The 21,649-nt window shown below is 40.2% G+C and overlaps 1 protein-coding gene across 1 annotated transcript in view; it reads right to left on the reverse strand.

Annotated features, from left to right (window-relative positions):
• ACBD6 (acyl-CoA binding domain containing 6) overlaps positions 1–21,649 on the reverse strand; it is a 199,878-nt gene that overhangs the window by 26,479 nt on the left and 151,750 nt on the right. Inside the window, exon 7 of the mRNA XM_047752107.1 lies at positions 3,058–3,088. Within this exon, the coding sequence (XP_047608063.1) occupies positions 3,058–3,088 (31 nt within the window). The remainder of the gene's footprint in view (positions 1–3,057; positions 3,089–21,649) is intronic.

Genomic DNA, 21,649 nt, shown 5'->3' on the forward strand with positions numbered 1-21,649 from the left:
ATATATTCATGGCAGCACCATATATACAACTCTTTTGCACCTTACTCCTTTCACTTTACAATATATCTTGGAGATTATTCCTTATCAGTATAAAAAGAAAATATACACTGAAGCCAGTCAGAAAGACCTTCAAAAAAAAAAAAAAATCCCAACCCTGTTGCTACCTAGAAGTGAATTTTACACATACCAAATGTAAATGGACATTCCCACATCGGCAAAGGCCTTCACCACCAATGGTTAACCAGGGATGACAGCGTGACTCATCTACACTTTCAAGGGCACATTTAGTCTGGTTTTGCTGTTTCTTTCTAGAAATGAAAGGAAAACACAACATGCCACAGAGAAGGCACTTAAAAAATGCCTGGGAAGTGGATGAAAGAAGGAGTGAGGGGATGGCAATGCTACCTGATGTAGCACCCCATGTGAATGCCTTGGCAGGGCTTGTCTTCCCAAGCAGAGCAGTGAACTCTGGATCTTACAGCACACATTTTGGAGTAAAATAAAGTTTGCTTCTTGAAACTAGGCATCAGGAAGAAGGGGTAGCCCTGAATTTGATGCGGAAGGCCTCACAACCACTGTGAAGAGTTTCCTTTTTCTCCTTTCTGATTATCTGTGGTTGTCTGACCTATGCATGGTTGAAACAGCTATGCAGGTAGCTGAGTCACGTTTTTTCCTGGGTTGAAAATTAGGGCTTAGAGCAGCCAGCTCTTGATGATGTTAGAGGAGCCCTATGAGAGAATTCGATAAGCAGGTTTGAGGAGTGAGAGCTGTGAGCACCGTGGAAGGAGGGATGGGAGGCACTCATTTCTCTCTCCTTTCCTAGAAAATGTTGAGGTATGGGTTTGAAATTTCTGGCTCTAAGCCAAGTTAATTAATTTCTTTGAGTGTTGGGTTCCTCGATTATAAATTGGAGAAAACACAATAACTACTTCGCAAGCTGTTTATAGAAAGGAGATTAGAAATACCTGTATATTTTATATGCACTTTTTTTTTGGTCTGTTTAGGGCCACACCCATGGCACATGGAAGTTCCCAGGCTAGGGGTCAGATTGGAGCTGCAGGTGCCAGCCTATGCCACAGCCACAGCAATGCCAGATCCGAGCAGCATCTGCAACCTAGACTGCAGCTCATGACAATGCTGGATCCTTAACCCACTGAGCAAGGCCAGGAACCGAACCTGCATCCTCATGGATACAAGTCGGGTTTGTTACCACTGAGCCACAATGGGAGCTCCTGTATGTGCACATTTTTAGTGGTACACCTTTCAAAGGCATTTGGTTACATAAAACATATATGCTTAGGCATGTGTGTGTATGTGTAATTTAAATTAACCATTTTAAGCGTGGCATATAGAGGAACATAAAGGCTTATAAGACAAGTTCGAGGCTCTTACAAACAGTTCTGTAATACATGTTCTTAATCATGTCTCATCATATACACATTGGGGAGAAATTCTAGGGTATATGCTAGAAGTGAAATTGCTGGGTTGTAGGGTATGAGTACCTCCAGCTTTACCAGATCTTGCCAAATTCATCTCCAAAGTGATGGCAAGAGTTGCCTCCCACCAGCGATGTATGAGAGATCTTGTTCCTCCATATCCTAATGATAATATATGCAGATGTTTACATGTTGCCCGTCTGACCAGTGTGAAGTTTATCTGAATGTTTTAATTTGCATTCCCTGATTGCTGCTGGGAAATGGTTCTCTTAAGGGACCCTAATGTTTCTGCACCCCTTGTGAGCAGATGAATGACAGCTTTTGTTCCGGACTGTCTTTGCGTTTGGCTGAACAGCCTTCAACAACAGAGTAGTGTTTCCTTGCAGAGTAGAGGGCAGGTTGGTTTATTGTCCAGTATACGAAAGAGATGTGTTCTCCAGGGCAAATGTTGGGCAGGTCTGTTTGTAATTCATTATGAAAGACTGGAATTCAGAGTTCCCAATGTGGCACAGCAGGTTAAGGATCTGGCATTGTCTCTGAGGTAGCTACAGGTTTGATCACTGGCCTGGCACAGGGGGTTAAGGATCCAGCATTGCTGCAGCTGTGGCATAGGTCAAAGCTGTGGCTTGGATTTGAACCCTGGCCTGGGAACTTCCATATGCCATGGGTGTGGGTGAGAAATGAAAAAAAAAAAAAAAAAAGACTGGCATTCCCTAAGCTTAGGATTCTTAAGCTATGGCACACTATGTGTGTAGGACCTACCTGCGGGACTCAAGGGGAGACGACACAGATGTGCAGCTCCTGATGTTGCTGTGCCATGAATAACAGTCTCTTCTCTCTGATCCATGAGTTTTGAGTCTTTTGCCAGCGTCCATAAGACTGTGTCAGGCTAACTTGTTAGCTTGCAAGTGGTATATAATCTCAGACTAGTCATAGTTCTTGGAAGTTACTGGTGAGGGTGAGCATTTTTTCTTATTTTAATGGCTATTTGGCTCTTCCCATTTGTGAGCCTCTACTTTTTTAGGGTCCATTCTTCCATTTGATTGTCTTTCTTACTAACTATATTACTATATTCTGGTTTATCTTTTATTCAACCCTGTTCACACCCAAAGAGAATAAAAGAATACTCTTTCTAGTACTTGAGAGTTTACAAAATACTTGAATATCTTTTACCTCACTGAAATTACCCCGTAGCTCTTTAAGAGCCATAAAATTTCCATTTCATAGGTGGTCCTCTCTCCTGCAGATGACCGAAGTGAAGATTACTTACTTAGGCTAATCAGTAGGGGAAATAAGTTAAAAAATCAAATCTAATTTTCTTCACTTTAGTTACAGCAAGAATGAATCTCTTAGAGACTCTAGCTCCTGAGCGACAATGATTAGCATCTTAGTTGTCACTGACAATAAGAATGAAATAATGAACTTTCAAAAGGGAGGTGGAAGAACCTCCATTTCTGCTGATGGGGTAGAAATGCTCAAATAACTAGGAGCATTATATCCACAAGATACATACGCTATCCATAAGAATTTTAACATATCTCCAACTTTAGAGGTTATTAATCTATTTTTTCAACGTTATTGTAGCTCAAATATAATTAGTAATAATTTAAAAACATCTTACCATAATGTAGAGCTGTTTGACCTTCATTGTCCTATAAAAGAAACAAAGAATATATTTAGAAATCTAAGTTACACTGTGGAAGTACGAAAGCCCCTAAGCTATAGCCAATATATCTGATAGATCAAAGTTGCATGGGATACAGGAAAGGAAGTCAGTTCTTTGAGTCTCACTGTAACTTTTGCCAAGCTCTCTACCTAGGAGAAAGGAGAATGCAAAATGGTAACTTGTGCACTCCAGCAGCTACAGGCAGACTGATGGGATGACTGCAGCTGCAGATAATAAACCAAAGAGAATCCCCTAAAATGTGGCAGTTTGATGACTTAATTAATGGCAGAAAAACTGACTCTGTATGTCACTTGGCTAGTATTATAATGTTTGTTTTTCTAAACACATTCCAAAGTCTATCTAAGAAGTCAATCCCTTTTCAAAGATTCTCAAATTCCAGGCTTAGGACATTAAGTTTCCTAATCATATCAAATATAAAGAAATGTGATTTTAAAGCATACGAAGTCCCGGAGTTCCCGTCATGGTGCAGTGGAAACAATCCAACTAGGAACCATGAGGTTGCGGTTTGACCCCTGGCCTCGCTCAGTGGGTTAAAGATCCAGTGTTGCTGTGAGCGGTAGTGTAGGTCGCAGATGCAGTTTGGATCTGGCGTTGCTGTGGCTCTGGTGTAGGCCAGCAGCAACAGCTCCGATTCCACCCCTAGCCTGGGAATCTCCATATGCCGTGGGTGCAGCCCTACAAGGACAAAAAGACAAACAAACAAAGACATATGAAGTCCTACAAGTTGCTAAGATAGTCAAAAGTTCCCACATATGTTCAGCAAACTCCAACAGTTTAGTTAAATTTTTTTTTTTTAGAACCAAGATATTCTAACTATATAAACTAATAGCACAGATGAGTACATTTTAGCAATGCTATTTCTTAAGTTGAGAGCAGGTGATCACATTACATGAGCAACACATAATCAGGATTCACTACAGGTGAAAGCAGAATTTAGTAATTAATTTGATATGCACAGAGTACGTGCACAGCCATTATTAAGCTCCTGGTAATTAAAAATAAATGCTTAACCGTTGCAGTGAATAACTGAGAGAGGGTGGTATTATGATTTATATCAACTACTCCTGGACATGCCACATCTATCTTTCCCACTTCCTAAAAGGTGAATGTGGGGGTTAGTCCCCAGAATGTTTTGGGTATAGCTGTCTCTATTTAATCTCCTAGAAAGAAAAGCAAAAGGCTGCCACAGAGGGCTTATTTTCTGGTTCAGACAGATAACAAGAAAAAAAAGTTACTCCTTAAGGGCTTTTTTTTTTTTTTTTTTTGTCTTTTTAAGGCCACATCCCAGGCACATGGAAGTTCCCAGCCTTGGGGTCGAATTGGAGCCACAACAATGCTGGATCCTTAACCCACTCAGCAGGACTAGGGATCAAACCCATGTCCTATTGGGATACTAGTCAGGGTCGTTGCCGCTGAGCTACACTGGCAACTCTACGTTAAGGGCTTTTTAACACCTATTGAAGCTTCTCAGGGTTAACAGCTGGTGGAGTAGGGAGGCAATATAGTTTAATGAAACTTTTCCTACCAGGGAATGGGAGTTCTCATTGGATTTGGAGAGAGAGAGAAAGCAGTTTTGGAGAACCTTGTGAGTAGGGTAGACTCAGCTAAAGTACAAAAGTGGCTACATCTGGATGTCCATTAAGCATCATAGACTAAACTCTATGGCGAGGAAAAGACAGAAAGCAGCACCCAGAAATCAGGAAGACAAGGGATCACTTTTGCCTACTTGGTGTATTTCTCAGTACAGCCCCTACTTGCTCCCAGCTCCTCTTTGTCTTGTCCTGCCCTTGAGGTTAGGGGCAGGTACGGGAAGTGCTCTGAGGCAGCGGTCGTACCCAGGGTCCAGAAGATGATGATGTGGGGCAGCACAGCAGTGTCGAGTTGGGCTCCAGCGTATTTTGACTTGCCCGGCTACAGCCAAGAGCAATTTTGAAAGAAGTGCCACTGGCCATTATGGCTTTAGACTCATATCTGCTTTGCCAGTTTCCAAAGTTAATCAGTAAAAGTGTGTGTGTGTGTGTGTGTGTGTGTACATACACCTGATGGGTTTATACATTGACATTTATAGTTTAAATGCCCGGCAACAGAAAGCAATTTCAGGAAGGGTTTAATCTATTGCAATTTCAGGTCTCTAACTCGTGCATCCATCATGTAAGGTTATATTTTCCACAATTACCCATCTTCAAAAAGTGTAGTTCTCTTGCTGTTTGTGCATAACTTTCCTATTTAATCACTGTGTTTGTAGACACTCATAGTACAATTTCATTCAATTTGTAATTGCTCATCTTCATAGGGAGGTCGAAGCACAATTAATTTCTTTTAATCACATTTACCAATGAATACTGAATATATATCTCTAGCCCAGTATGCAATTAATTAATTAAAAATATTTATTGAGCTCCTGTTATGGCCCAGTTACTATCCTAGCATCTGAGAACACAGAGGTGAGCAAGACAGAGAAGGTTCCTAATGTTACCAATCTTATATTCTAGGGCTAGGGGAAATAATAAGCAGATACATCTATTCTATAATAGGCAGTGGTAAGTGCTCTGAAAAAAAAAAAAAAGCATATGAAGTGTCTAGAGTGATGTGGGATGCTGTTTAGACAGAACAAGGAAGGACTCTGAGAAGGTATAGAGAGAACTGGGGAAGGTACTGGGGTAGCCACGCAACCCAAGCTGAGCTAATCCTAGCACCTGTCTTCCTGGTCTGAAAAGTATGTCAGGAGTTCCGTTGTGGCTCAGTGGTTAGTGAACCTGACTAGCATCCATGAGGACTTGGATTTGATCACTGGCCTCGCTCAGTGGGTTAAGGATCTGGCATTGCTGTGAGCTGTGGTGTAGGTTGAAGATGTGGCTTGGATCCTGTGTTGCTGTGGCTGTGGTGTAGGCCCGCAGCTACAGCTCCGATTCAACCCCTAGCCTGGGAACCTCCATATGCTGTGGGTGCGGCCCTAAGCAACCCCCCCCCCCAAAAAGTATGTAACTCAAACCAAACTAATTAGAATTCTCTCTCAGGATTTTAAAAGATGGAGTTGTGGGGAGTTCTCATCGTGGCGCAGTGGTTAATGAATCCAATTAGGAACCATGAGGTTGCAGGTTCAATCCCTGGCCTCACTCAGTGGGTTAAGGATCCAGCACTGCGGTTAGCTGAGGTGTAGGTCACAGCTGTGGCTCGGATCCCGAGTTTCTATGGCCTTGGCGTAGGCCGGTGGCTACAGCTCCAATTAAATCCCTAGCCTGGGAACCTCCATGTGCTGTGGGAGTGGCCCTAGAAAAGGCAAAAAGCCAAAAAAAAAAAAAAAATGGAGCTATGGGACAGGAGAGTGTGAGCAGAGAAGGTCCTTTCCTCTCTGGTAAAATACAATGGTGTACTGAGTAAAGACAGACACAAAAAGGTAAATACTGCCTTACTCCACTTAAAGTACTTCAGAGTAATCAAATTCAGAGACAGAAAACAGAATAGTGGCTGCCAGGGGCTGTGGCGAGTGAAGAATGGGAGTCAGTGTTCAGGGGGTGCAGGGTTTCAGTTTGGGAGGATGGGAGGTTCTGGGGATGGACAGTGATGATGACTGCACAGCAGTGTGAATGCACTCAATGCCACTGACCTGTACGCTTAAAAATGGTTAATGTAGTTTATGGCATGTATATTCTGGCACAATTTGTGAGAAAAAGAAATACAAAGGAAAAGATGTGAGCCAAAAACTACACGTGGCATTGTTCTCCACTTGGGGGAGAAAACTGGCCTGTGGTAGGAGAGAAGGAAGCATCACAAAGAAAAAAAAGCAGTGGAGAGAGACTGAGTCTGGTTCTTGGCATCCTTGCGTTTCCTAGTTAGGTGAGCCCATACAGCAAAATACTCTCTAGACAAATGTGACCTTTTTGTCCCTTGCAAACAAGAGTCCTGAGTAATGCAGAACGAAAGGCAATTTCTGACCGAAGCCTTGGTCACCTTCCTCTCCCTTTTGTGACTGCCCAGTACCAAAAAGAATCCCTAGCTGGACTCCTGCAGCTGTAAATGCTCTTCACTCTGCTCGAAACCTTGAAAGAGACGCTGGCAAGAGCGTCTTGCTCTTTTCCTGTGTTGTAGAATTCCTCTTTGACATATTTGAGCATTGTAAGTAAACTTACAGTCCCTTTATTTCTTTTATTTGAGCTCGGGGAGAGGAGGGGGCGTGGTGCTACTCGGCATGTTTGTTGTGCTCCCTGAGATTTACGGATTGCTGATTGCTTCCTGTGTGCTTTATAATCTTGGACTGTAAATTCATTTTTAGTGGGGTTTTATCTGTGAAAAATTCTGTGCTATGTTCCCTGGATTGAGACTCTGTGCCTCCAGAATGATTTTGCTTTTGTTTCTGTCAAGCACCATGGAGACGTTATCCGTCTGAGATCCCCACGTTGATTTCTTAGCTTGGGCATTTTTGAACACTTAGGTAGTGTATCTAAAAAGGGCAGACCCTTTTCCCATCCCACTTCCCACTCCAGGGCTTGCAGCATAGGCCAAGAAAAGCTCTCTGTGTCAACCCTGTGTTGGTGGGCAGACTTCGTAAGCCTACTTCACCCTGAGAGCGGCTGCATTTTTTGAGAGTTCTCTACTTGATGGGTACTGCGACTGGCAGGCACATCCTCTCAGGGCAGCCGAGTGTTGGTTTAAACTTACCACTTTCCTTTTAAAGCTTTGGGCTTTTTAGAACTGTGTGTGTCTGGCCCTTGGAGGGTTACCTTGCCTTTTTCTAAGCTCTGCTATGCATTTAAAGGGATTTTATGTTGCATTTCTGATGTGGTGGGAGAATTTTTAGATTATTTAGTCTGGATTCTTGTAGGAAAAGGAAGTCCCCTCAATCTTTAAGACTCAGTTCATCTTCTTCAGGAAACCTCTTTGACTCCTTAGGTGGGGCTGCGGGGGAACCTCTTTGACTCCTTAGGTGGGGCTAAGGGGGTCCCCCTTTTCAACCACGGAAGCACAGCACATGCTACGTGTACTTACGTCTCTTCCACTAAGACTGTCAGCTTGTTGCATGCAAGTACTGTCTTTCATCCAGTGCCTAACACAGTGTCTTGCATAAAGTGTGTGCCCAATAAATGTTCATGAAATGAGGGAAGGAATATATTACTTTAATCTTTCCTTAATGATTTATTCTTTAATCTCTTGACTTCCCTTTTTTCTTTGAACTTAAAGAAAAAAAAAAAAAAGTCCCCATACATTTCCTTCAGTCTGGCGTATAATGCCAGAGGCAATAATCTAATAAGGACCCAGGGATCCAAGCCGTGGGCATGGCCAAAAAAAAAGAAAAAAGAGAAAAAAAAAAGTGAAAAATCAACTAAGCCACTGTTAATATCACCATTTTCTATGCATAAATTTCTGTAGCCAAATCCTGATTTTTTTCCTACTGTTAAATGCATTTTATCAAATTGAATCAAGAGCTCCATTTCCAAGTCAAGATTGATCTCTCTACACACACACTTAGTCACAGAAATAACATGCTTCCTGGATGTTCTCTCTGAGCAGAAAATTCTCCTGAGTGTCACTGGATTTCTTTTTTTGTGACCATAGTGATATTGAGACTCTAATTCAAATTTGATCTACCATTTCTACCAATGTTAATTCTAAAGCTTGAGTATGCAGCATGAACTGTTAGAAAAGTAATAATCGAGCTGCATAGAGGGGATGGATTTTCCTATGTGGTTAATGAGAGATTTTGTCCTTATCCAGTAATGTATATTGAAAATATAAATTCTATTTTAGTATTTCAAGTGAATATGCGATAAAGGAGGCACTCAAGAAAATTGGTTGTGAGGAATTAGACGTAGTGATAAAAATTATGAGTTAGTAGTATAATTTTAGGGAATTTTTAAAATTATTTCTAAGCCTGGATTGTATTGCCTCTCTTCATCTGTGAGATCTGTGACTCTATAATAGAATATGATTAAACGAATCTGATAATTTAGATGTTTGCAAATGTATTTTCTGATGCATGAGTCAAGCCTTCAGTTAGGGGTTTTCTCCTTTCTTTCTTGAAAAACATAAAAGTAGGTACAAACATCTCATTTAAGTGGCACCTTAGAGTGAAAAAACTTGTCAGTAGATTTTAAAAATAGTCGGCACATTACTCTTTGAGCATGCAAACATTAAAAACACCACCCCTATAAACTTTGCAAGGTATCTTATTTCTCCTTATCGCTCTACATGGAGAACACGGAAAATGACTTAACCTCTTCTTGATGATTCAGAGTTATCATAAACTGATGATTGTCCCTCAATGTCTTGTACCAAGTACATGTCTGGAGAGGTGAGTGAACAAAAACATCCTTTACTGTACATGCTACAGCATGAATGATGCCTTCACATGGCGCATCAAGGTATATAAAGCTCTTCGGCCTTCCAATAAATGGCCCCAGGCTACTTTCGCTTTTTATGGAGTTCAATTTATTTACAGCTTTTTTTCAGCCATAGGATTTCTATCAAGCAAATTTTATTACTGTCAGTGCACTTAGACTCCTGATATCTGCTACTGCTGTGGAGGGCTGGAAATCAAAGACAGGTGAAGTCCTCAAGTTGTGTCTAAAATGAGCAAGTCTCTGAGAGATAGTCTCATAACATGCTCTGTAGTAAGCTTTATCAGAGATGTGTGTGTTTTATCTTGGTTTTGGGTTATATTCTCCATCAGTGATTTTCAAGATGGGTTTTTTGGTTTTTTTATACTATGGAAGCTTTCGTTCAAGTGGAATCCTGGAGTGACAAGTAACTGAAGCAAATATGGGTGGCACTGCTTTGGCTGAGAAGGGGAGCAACCTGGAGCCCTTGCACACTTGGCATCCTTGCCCCTCCACCAGAAGGGGCTCTCACTGCACAGAGTTGGAAATCACTTTCTAGAGACTAGGATGCCGAGTAACACAGCTCTGCATAAGGTGTCACTCTGTGACTTGCTCTCTGTCTCTGGACTCTTGGCTAATCCACCGCAAAATAAGGGGTCATGACAGAAAATAACAAAGGAAAACAATTAAGGGCAGCACTTTGTCATTACTCATCCCTAAGGCAACTGAGCAGAGTCACACCTATACAGATGTTCTCAAGAAGAGGTGTGCTTTGGGAACTGAAGCTAAGATGACTGCAGTGACTTCAACATGTTACCTAAGCCTGCTGGAGAGAGAGGGACTGCAGTAAAGCAGGCACCGTGTAAGTGAGCAGCGGAAAGTAAAGAATGGATAATGGATGTGCTGGGCCCACAAGGTGGTGGTCTTAGGCTCATCTAATGATTCAGACTCATAAAAATACCACTGAACATACTGGGCATCAGTTTATTGAGAAGGATTTCAGACAGAAACCATTCACAACTTGCCATCAGGCCATCAGACTGCAGTCCTTGCAGGAATTCACAGGACAGCTGGTCCAAACATCCAGTGCCACCTTCTCTCTAGGAGACAGAGCGCGGGTGTGAGGAGGAGAGCTGTATTGGTGGATGTGGGGTCTATCTTGTCTGAGAGGCCCTGCCGCTTTATAGGAGTCATTGTATCTTGTAACAACAGCTTCTAGGGTCACAGAACAAATATGCCACTTATGAGAAACTCATGCCAGTCCACAGTACAGTGTCCCCGTCAGGGATTTATCATTCCTCTGCAGTTCCTTTCATTTCAGATACAACTTACCCATCATTTTCACCATGAGTGATGCTGCTCAGTAATATAACCGACACCCTTAACATGACTGGGTTACCAGGAAACTTGAGACATTTTAACCTAAGGCCAGCTTTCCATCCAGCAGGGGAAATGGTAGTCAATCTTATAATATGATATTAAACCTACAGAGCCAGAATTCCTATCTACAAGTTTAATGTGAAATACTTTGGGATCTCATAGGCCTTCGCCAACTCTTACTGTCTGTGCCACTTTGATCATAAGAAGTTATTCTATGGCAAATGTTCCCTCTTCCTAATTTTCTTCTTACCCAAGTTATCTGAAGTAGACTGCAGTATTATATTTTAATATATCTGATTATTTATTATGTAAAAAATATTATAGTTGATTTACAATGTTCTGTCAATTTCTGCTGTACAGCAAGGCGACCCAGTTATATATATATAGATTCTTTTTCTCATATTATCCTCCATCATCATCTGTCACATGCTTTTCCTCATATTATCCTCCATCATGTTCTGTCACAAGTAATTAGATACAGTTCTCTGTGCCATACAGCAGGATCTCATTGCTTATCCAATCCAGAGGCTATAGTTTGCATCTAATAACCCCAGACTCCCCGTCCATCCCACTCCCCCTCAGCAACCACAAGTCTGTTCTCCATGTCCATGAGTTTCTTTTCTGTAGATAGGTTCATTTGTGCCATAGATTAGGTTCTAGATATAAGAGATAGCCCATGGCATTTGTCTTTTTCTTTCTGGCTTACTTCACTTAGTATGAGAGACTCTAGTTCCATCCATGTTGCTGCAAATGGTATTATTTTGTTCTTTTTTATGGCTGAGTAGTATTCCATTGTGTATATGTACCACCTCTTCTCATTCCATTCATCTGTCGATGGTCATTTATGTTGTTTCCATGTCTTGGCCATTGTAAATATTGCTGCAGTGAACATAGGGGTGCATGTATCCTTTTCAAGCAAAGTTTTGTCAGGATATATGCTCAGGAGTGGGACTGCTGGATCATATGGTAGGTCTATACTTACTAGTTTTCTGAGGTACCCCAATACTGTTTTCCATAGCAGTTATACCATTTTACCTTCCCACCAAGAGTGTAGGAGGGCTCCCTTTTCCCCACACCCTCTCCAGCATTTGTTATCTGTAGACTTATTTACTAATGATGGCCATTCTGATTGGTATGAAGTGGTACCTCATTGTAGTTTTGATCTGCATTTCTCTAATAATTAGTGATGTTGAGCATTTTTTCACATGACTGTTGGCCATCTGTATGTCTTCTTTGGAGAACCATCTATTCAGGTCTTTCATCCATTTTTCAGATGGGTTGTTTGTTTTTTTGCTGATGAATTGTAGGAGTTTGTATATTTTGGAAATTAAGTGATTGTTGGCTACATCGTTTGAAACTATTTTCTCCTATTCCATAGGTTGTCTTTCTTAAAATGGTTTCCTTTGTTATGCAAAAAGCTTGCCAGTTTGACTAGGTCCCATTGGTTTGTTTTTGTTGTTACTTCTATTGCTTTGGGAGACTGACCTAAGAAAACATTTGCATGGTTGATGTCAGAGAATGTTTTGCCTACATTCTCTTCTAGGAGTTTTATGGCGTCTTATCTTATGTTTAAGTCTTTAAGCCATTTTGACTTTATTTTTGTGCATGGTGTGAGGGTGTGTTCTAGCTTCACTGATTTACATGTAGCTGTCCAGTTTTCCCAGCACCACTTGCTGAAGAGACTGTCTTTTTCCCATTTTACAGTCTTGCGTCCTTGGTGGAAGATTAATTGACTGTAGGAAGTCTGGGTTTATTTCTGGACTCTCTCTCTATTCTGTTCCATTGGTCTGTATGTCTGTTTTGGTACCAGTCCCACACTGTCTTGATGACTGGTGCTTTGTTATATTGTCTGAAGTCTGGGAGAGTTATGCCTCCTGCTTGGTTTTTGTTCCTCAGAATTGCTTTGGTAATTCTGGGTCTTTTGTGGTTCCATATAAATTTTTTATTGTTTGTTCTAGTTCTGTGAAGAATGTCATGGGTAATTTGATAGGGATCACCTTGAATCTGTAGATTACTTGGGATACTAAGGCCATTTTAATGATACTAATTCTTCCAATCCAGGAGATGGAGTATCTTTCCATTTCTTGAATCCTCTTTAATTTCCTTGACTAATGTTTTATAGTTCTCAGCATCTAAGTCTTTCACCTCCTTGGTCAGGCTTATTCCTAGGTATCTAATTGTTTGGGGTGCAATTTTAAAAGGTATTGTATTATATTCCTTTTCTAATATTTCATTGTTAGCATACAGAAATGCAACCAATTTCTGAATGTTAATCTTGAATCCTGCTACTCTGCTGCATTTATTGATCAGTTTGAGTAGTTTTTGTGTAGAGTCCTTGGGGTTTTCTATATATAGTATCATGTCATCAGCAGAGAGTGACAATTTTATCTCTTCTCTTCCAGTATGGATACCTTTTGTTTCGTTTGTCTGTTGGCTGTGGCTAGGACTTCCAATACTATGTTGAATTAAAGTGGTGAGAGTGGGCATCCTTGTCTTGTCACAGATTTTTTAGTGGGAAGGCTTTCAGTTTTTCTCTGTTGAGTATTACATCAACTGTGAGTTTGTCATAAATGGCTTTTTATTATATCCCCTCTATACCTACTTTGGTAAGAGTTTTTTTTTTTTTTATCATGAATGGATGGTGGATTTTGTCAAATGCTTTTTTTGCATCTATTGAGATAATCATATGGTTTTTGAATTTTCTTTTGTTAATGTGGTATATGATGTTGATTGACTTGCATATGTTGAACCATCTTTGTGAACCTGGGATGAATCCCAGTTGGTCATTGTATATGATTTTTTTTTAATATGTTGTTGGATTCAGTTGGCTAAAATTTTGTTGAGAATTTTTGCATCTATAGCATCAAAAATATTGGCCTATAATTTTCATTTTTGGTAGTATCTTTGTCTGGTTTTGGTGCTAGGGTGATGGTGGCTTACAGAATGTCTTGAGCATTCCTTCTTTTTCAGCCTTTTGGAAAAGTTGAAGAAGAGTGTAAGTTCTTCTTTGTATGCCTGGTAGAATTTGCCTGTGAAGACATCTGGTCCTGGACTTTAGTTTGTAGGGAGTGTTTTTATTACATATTCAATTTCATTTCTAGTGATCAGTCTACTCAGTTGATCTATTTCTTCTTGATTCAGTTGTGGCAGGCTGTATGTCGCCAGAAAGTTGTCCATTTCTTCTAGGTTGACAAATCTCTTGGCATATAACTGTTCATAGTTATATGCCAACAAATGGTTTTTTGTATTTCTGCAGTATCCATTGAGATTTCTTCTTTTTCATTTCTTATTTCATTTGAATTCTTTCTCTCCTCTTCTTTGTGAGTCTGGTCAGACATTTGTCAATTTTGTTTACCCTTTCAAAGAGCCAGCTCTTGGTTTTACTGATTTTTTTTTTTCCAACACATTTTATTTTTATTGATTGATTGATTGTCTTTTTGCCTTTTCTGGGGCCGCTCCCATGGCATTGATTTTTTTTCTATTGTTTTTTGAATCTCTATTTTATTGATTCCTCTCTGATGTTTATGATTTCCTTCCTTCTGCTGACTTTATTTTTTGTTTGTTCGTCTGATTCTTTCAGGTGGTAGGTTACGTTGTTGATTTGCTATTTTTCTTATTTTTGAGGAAAGCCTGTACCACTATGAACTTCCCTCTAAGAACTGCATTTGTAGCATCCCATAGATTTTGAGTGGTTGTGTTTTCATTATCATTTGTCTTGAGGTTTGTTTTTTTTTTTAATGGATGTTCTAGTGGCATATGGAGGTTCCCAGGCTAGGGGTCATATCAGAGCTGTAGCCACTGGCCTACAACACAGCAATGCAGGATCCAAGCCACTACTGTGACCTACACCACAGCTCAGGCAACGCCAGATCCTTAACCTCTTGTCTTCCTGGGTTTCCTTGGCTGTGATGCTCTGCTCCCTTAAGCTTTGAGGTCCCTCTCTCTCAGCTGATCTCCCCATCAGTTAGGTGGCTTCCCAGGGAGTGGGTTCCTTTCCTCTTTCACAGCTCCCTCTCAGGAGTGCTAGCCCCATACTGATTCCTTTTTTTTTTCCTCTCTTTTTTTCCTTTAGTTTTACTCAGTTATAAGGAAGGTTTCTTGCCCTTTTTGGGAGTTTAAGGTCTTCTACCAGGGTTCGGTAAATGTTCTACATGTAGATGATTTTTTTGATGTGTTTGTGGGAGAAGGTGAGCACCACATCTTAACTCCTCTGCCATCTTGATCCTGCCTACATCTGATTGTTTAAATCAGGAGGATCTGACAGAATAAACCTAATACTGAAATAATACTAATAAAGAAGAATATCTAGAAGAATAAATGCATGGGGACACTTAGGAAAATGGGGGCCTAGCAATTTCACTTTGGGAATCATTCTACATGTAGATGAAACATGGTCCCATCCCCAAGTGTTTTATGTTAATAAAGAGCATATCATGTGGCTCTACTATTTATCTAACTTCTCAAGTCAGACATGTGAGTTCCATCCTTGATTTTTCTTCATCCTCTGTAAATGATCTATAAGCAACTTACACCCTTTTACTTGCAAAATATGTATATATCTTCACTTCTTTTCATCCTCCTCATCCCCACCTGTTATAAATTGTGTCCTCCCCCAAAAGACAGGTTGAAATCCTAACTCCCAACACCTCAGAATATGACTTTACTTGGAAATAGAGGAATGATGTATCTATAAGCCAAGGGATGCCGAAAATTGTTAGCAACACTAGAAGCTCCAAGAGGCAAGGCAGGATGTTCCTCTGTAGGTTTCAGGGGAAGAAATAATACATTTCTGTTGTTTTAAGCCACCTAGTTTGTTTCCCTTTGTTAATGGCAGTACTAGGAAACTCATACACTATCTCAGCACAAACCTCCATCATTTCTTACCTGACATGGATGCAGTGACTTCATTTGTCCCCCTCCCCTGACCCAGTCTTTTCAAAAGCTAGATAAGATCATATTCCACTGGTTTAATAACCTTCAATGACTTCCTACTGCTCTTAGAATCAAGTCTAAAACTTGCGCTGTGGTCTAGGGCAACTGTTTGCCAACTCTTTGGTCTCAGGACCCCTTTACAGTATGTCTTCAAAATTACTGGAGACCTCAAAGAGTTTTTGTTTAGGTAGTTTAAATCTATCAGTATTTACCATATTAGAAATTAAAGTTAAGAAATTTAAAACCCATTACTTGTTACTATAACTTAATTTTAAAAATGAAAATAAATGTTCCAAAAGATAAGAAAACACAGAAGAGTGGCATTATTTTACATTTTTGCAAATCTCTGTAATGTCTGGCTAAACAAAAAAATAACTGGATATTCCTTTCTAGTTCTGCATTCCATCTGTTGTGATACCACGTCATGTAGCCTCTGGAAAATGCCACTGAACTGCATATGAGAGAATGAGTGTGAAAAAGGGCAAATAATGTCTTAAAATTATTGTGAAAATAGTTCTGACTTTATGGGGCCCCTGAAAACATCACAAAGACTCCCAGGGGTTCCCATTTCATACTTTGAGAATCACTGAGCTAGGAAATCCTGCATCATTTAAAACCTGCCTCACTTTCTAATTTGATCTCATAAAATGCTGTTCTTCTCACCCTAACATGGCTGGCTCCTTCCTTATCCTTCAACTCCCAGCTGCTATCTATGGAGAGAAAGTCCTTGACTACTTGCTCCAAAGAGGTCTCCTCCTACTCTTTTTCTTCAGTTGAATCCCCTAGTTGTTTGTTTACTAGCATTCATTACAATTTACAGATAAAAGATGTACTTATCTGTTGTTTTTACTTGATTATGAGCTCCCCAAGGTGAGGAACCACGTCTGACTTTTGGACCATTATATGCCAGCACATAGCATAATGTCTGGTATATAGTAGGCACGGAACCATTTTGCTGAGTGAGTGAATAAATGAATCATGAATTTGTACAAATACTTATATGCCAAGGACGTTCCCTGCTTACATTCACTCATTAATAGATATTTATTGAGTACCTACTATGTGCCAGACACTGTTCTTAAGTGCAATAAATAAAAACAGACAAACATCTCCACCCTAGTTTTGGAGGAGGGGGATATAGCAAATAAGCTAAGTACATAAAATATATAATGTTAGATGATAAATACTAGAGAAAAATACAGCAGGAAAAAATAAAGAATGCTGGAGGTGGGATAGAAAAAGTTTTAAGGTAGTCAGTGTTGGCCTTACTGGAAAGATCGTTGAGACAACAAGGGGTATGACTATCTGGGGATAAACAAGAGAGGGAGCAAGATAGGCAAGTACAAAGACCCTGGGATGGTTAGGTGCCTGGCATGTTTCAGGAACCAAAAGAGGCCAGTGTGTGGCTGGGGCCAACTGAATAAGTTAGAGTGATCAGAGAAGATGGGGTACGAGAGGTCTGAGGTGGGACAGGGCCTTCTAAGCCGTTGTGAGGATTTTGGCCTTTATTCTGACTCCAGTGGGAGGTTACTGGAGGGTTTTTGAGTACAGGAGTAACTGCTGCCAGGATCACTCTGGCTGTCAGCTGGAGAACAGACTGAAGAGTAGTGTATTTCAACCAACCAGGTAAGAAATGGTGGGGACTTGTGTCAAAGTGCTAGCAGAAACAAGGTGAGCAGTCATCAGATTCTTGACATACTATGAAGGTAGAAGTAATAGGATTTTCTGATAGATTGGATATTCCTATAAGAAAAAGAGTAGAGGTTAAGGATTCTACCAAGACTGTGGCCTGGGCAACAAGGTAATAATGACCATTAAGTAGGATGAAAACAACTTGGGGAGAAGCAGGTTTTGTGGGTAAGGTCAGGAGTTTGGTTTTGGACATACCCAGTCTGGGATATCTGTCAGACATCCGAAGAGAGGGGTCAATCAGGCAGTTAGATATAAAGGTCTGAGGTTCAGAAGGGAGGTATGGGCTCTAGATATAAACTTGAGATGTGAAAGCAGATAGTTATTTATTTATTTATTTATTTTTAATTTTTTTGGTCTTTTTGCCATTTCTTGGGCTGCTCCTGCGGCATATGGAGGTTCCCAGGCTAGGGGTCAAATCGGAGCTGTAGCCACAGGCCTACGCCAGAGCCACAGCAACACGGGATCCGAGCCGAGTCTGCAACCTACACCACAGCTCACGGCAACGCCGGGTCCTTAACCCACTGAGCAAGGGCAGGGATCGAACCCGCAACTTCATGGTTCCTAGTCGGATTCGTTAACCACTGTGCCACGATGGGAACTCCTGAAAGCAGATATTTAAAGCCCAGAGAAAGGATGAGATCAGTAAAGGACTGGGTAGAGAAAAAAGAAAACGGGATGACTGAGCTCTGGGGCATTGTAAGATAAGAGGACAAGAAAGGGAGCAACAAAAGGGACTGAGAAAGAACTGCAGAAGAGTAAGCAAAAGGGACCGAGAAGGCCAGTAGGTAGTAAGAGAGTCAATATCCTGAAACACAGGAGAATTAAGTGTTTAAAGAAGGCGTAATCAATTGTGCTTAATGCTGTTGATAGGTTGGGTATGATAGGACTGAAAAGTGGCCACTGGATTTAGCAAAACATTAGTTGCTGATTTTTGATTAGAAAAGAAAGAAGGGGAGTTCCCGTCGTGGCACAGTGGTTAACGAATCCGACTAGGAACCATGAGGTTGCGGGTTCGGTCCCTGCCCTTGCTCAGTGGGTTAACGATCTGGCATTGCCATGAGCTGTGGTGTAGGTTGCAGATGTGGCTCGGATCCCACGTTGCTGTGGCTCTGGCGTAGGCCAGTGGCTACAGCGCCGATTTGACCCCTAGCCTGGGAACCTCCATATGCTGCGGGAGCGGCCCAAGAAATGGCAAAAAGAAAAAAAAAAAAAAAAGAAAGAAGGGTAGAAGTGAACACCTAATTCAAGTGGGTTCAAGAAATAAATGGAAAGGAGGAATTAAGAGTATAGACAACCCTCTCATGGACTTTTGCTCTAAAGAGGAGTGAAATGGGGCAGTGGTCAGACAGGTAGAATGGAGAGATAGCAGCATATTTGTATTGGATGAAACCTGTATAGGAGAGAGGGAAAACTGATAATGTGAGAAAGGATATATGCAATAAGATCCTTGAGTAGGATGGAACCTCGTACATAAGCAGAGGGGCTGGCTTTAGGAGCACAGAGAGTTCACACATAGTAATAGGAGGAAAAGTGGGCTATGTAAGTTCAGATACAGGTAGGTAGGTAGATGTGATGGTAGAACTTGTGGAAGTTTTTTTTTTTTTTGTTATTTTTTAAAGAATCTATTCTTCCTGGGATGTGTTTCCTTTTATTTATTTTTTTTCCACACCTGCAGCATATGGAAGTTCCCAGGTCAAGGATCGAACCTGTGCCATAGTTGCAGCAATGCTGGACCCTAACCCACTGTGCCACATGGGAACTTCCTGTGGAAGTTCTTTAATGTTTCTTGTTTGCTCAGTTAAATGGGAAGGAAGGTCATCAGCAGAGAATGAGGATGAGGAAGGAGGTGTCTGAATTTTGAGAAGAGAAAGTATGAAAGAGTCACCTATCAGAGTGGAAAAGTTCATGGAGTAGAGAAATGCAGTGTGACTCCGGGCAGCACTGAGCGCCCCCTTGCCATCAGTGGTTATAAACCTGAAGTGAGCATAGCTGTGTGTGTCTCTCCGTCAGGTGTAGCTGCACAGGTAAAGACATGGAAGAGCAGAAGAATTAATTTAAACACCAATTTTCTGAAAGGCTACTTACACACCAGGACACAATGATAAATAAACCAGTTATGGTCTTGGCCTTCAGTGAGTTAACAGTCTGGTTTATATATGGGAATGGTTATAGTATAATAGCTTTGTATTACAGAATGCTAGGCAGCCATACTCGCAGCTGTGCGGAAGAATATCTGATATGCATATGAGAAGATATTCATGCTAAGTAGGATATAAAACGATGTACAGCATGATCCCGTTTTTTGTTTTTAAAGTGTATTATCTACCTATAGAAAAAAGATAAGGAAAGCATCCAAAGTGATAATACAGGTTATCTCAAGGGAAAGATTATGGATGACGGAAACCTTTTTCTTTACACTTATTATTGGTATTCTGTACAAATTCCTAAAATATATTGACATCCCTTTTCCGCAATAAGAAGTTGCTATTCATTTGTACTGTCTCTGAATCTGAACACCATTTATAAGTTTCCAAACATTTTTTAGTGATTATACCTTAGCTCTTTTCAATAAAAACTGATCAAATCAATTACAATTATGGTCAGTTATAAATGTGTATCTGTAGTTGCAAGTATGATGGGTTACCTGCTCCACCCCCATCCATTTCTTGTTTGCTATGCTCCTTAGACCACCGTGCCTAATTTGGGGCTTCTGAGTTCAGATGCTGTGGGCTCAAGTGTTCTTGGGTTTAATGTGAAACACTGAGATTTCTGATCTTACAACTTAGAGCATGTGCATCTAGAAATCAATTAGAGCAGGGGCATGAACATGGGAACCTGTGACAGCAATCACAGAATTGATTGGCAAGTGGGGAATAGGAAGGCGGGGCAGCCGTGTTGTCTTATTCTATTAATTTTTCTGTCTTCCAAGAGTACTAGAGAAAAGGTGTAGAAAGACATCACAACCTTTCCTCAACTCTGAATTGTTTATGTCTGAGTACCTGAATATGTCTAAAGAATAGGTATTTGGGTGAAACAAAGAAAAGATTATTTAAAATTATTCTCTACACTGTAGTCTTTAGGGATCCAAATATAAATGCTGCTTTTATTCATCTTTTGTACACCTAGCACACAGTAAGCACTCAAGAAATGTTCAGTCTGGAGATCTCATTGTGGCTCAGTGGGTGAAGAACCCAACTAGTATCCATGAGGATGTGGGTCTGATCTCTGACCTCACTCAGTGGGTTAAGGATCTGGTGTCGCGGTGAGCTGTGGTGTAGGTCATAAGCACGGTTGGGTCTGCTGTGGCTGTGGTGTAGGCTGCAGCTGCAACTCGAATTTGACCCTAGCCTTGGGAACTTCGATATGTCAGAGGTGCAAGCCTCAAAAAGAAAAAAAAGTTTGATTAATCAACTCAGTGATTGTAACTTACTAATATAAAGTCTGTTCAGGTTTTAATCATTATTACTAATTATTTTAAATCAATTACTATAGCAATACTCTATTACGATTTTGATGCTTTAATAAAACATCACTTTTGTATCTACAAAATCTTTATTTCTGTTACTCCTCTTTGTATGTTAAAGCGAAGTCTGTATTAAAGCATGAATATGATTGCAAACATTTTTTTCTTGGTAACCTCAAAATAGGATATAGGAACCCAAACCTCAGTCTTTATACACATTCTCTTTTAAAATATATTATAAAGAATAAATGGAATTGAATGTCAAGAATGAGTAAGTGAAAGCTTTTACTCATCTGGTTTACAACTTATATCAACTAATTTTTCTAAATTTAAGTTGATTAAATTTTTTTGTTGTTTCATTTCAAATGACTACACCAGAAGAGGGTTGTTTGTCATGGTTATTTATGCTTTTCCTTTCTGTTTGAGCTTAAAAGAAATGTCCAAATTTAATAAATATGGAGTTGTTATAAACAGCAGCAAAAACAATTCTAATTTGGTCATACATTTGAAATCTTTATAAGGGATTATATATTAGGATAAAATTAAAACACTCAGTTGAATTTAAAATTAGTTGAAATTAAAATCATATAATAAAGTTAAAATGTAGAAAAATTCAACCATGCTTAAAATTCACATTATAAAAGCATGGAAATGTGCAGTCCCCACACTGTACCTCCATATGCTTTCTGTTTCCAAATAAATAAAAATTCATAAGGAACACAGTGAATTACAAAAAGCAAAAAAT

This window comes from Phacochoerus africanus, chromosome 11 (assembly GCF_016906955.1).
Source record: "Phacochoerus africanus isolate WHEZ1 chromosome 11, ROS_Pafr_v1, whole genome shotgun sequence".
Classification (NCBI taxonomy): Eukaryota; Metazoa; Chordata; class Mammalia; order Artiodactyla; family Suidae; genus Phacochoerus; species Phacochoerus africanus.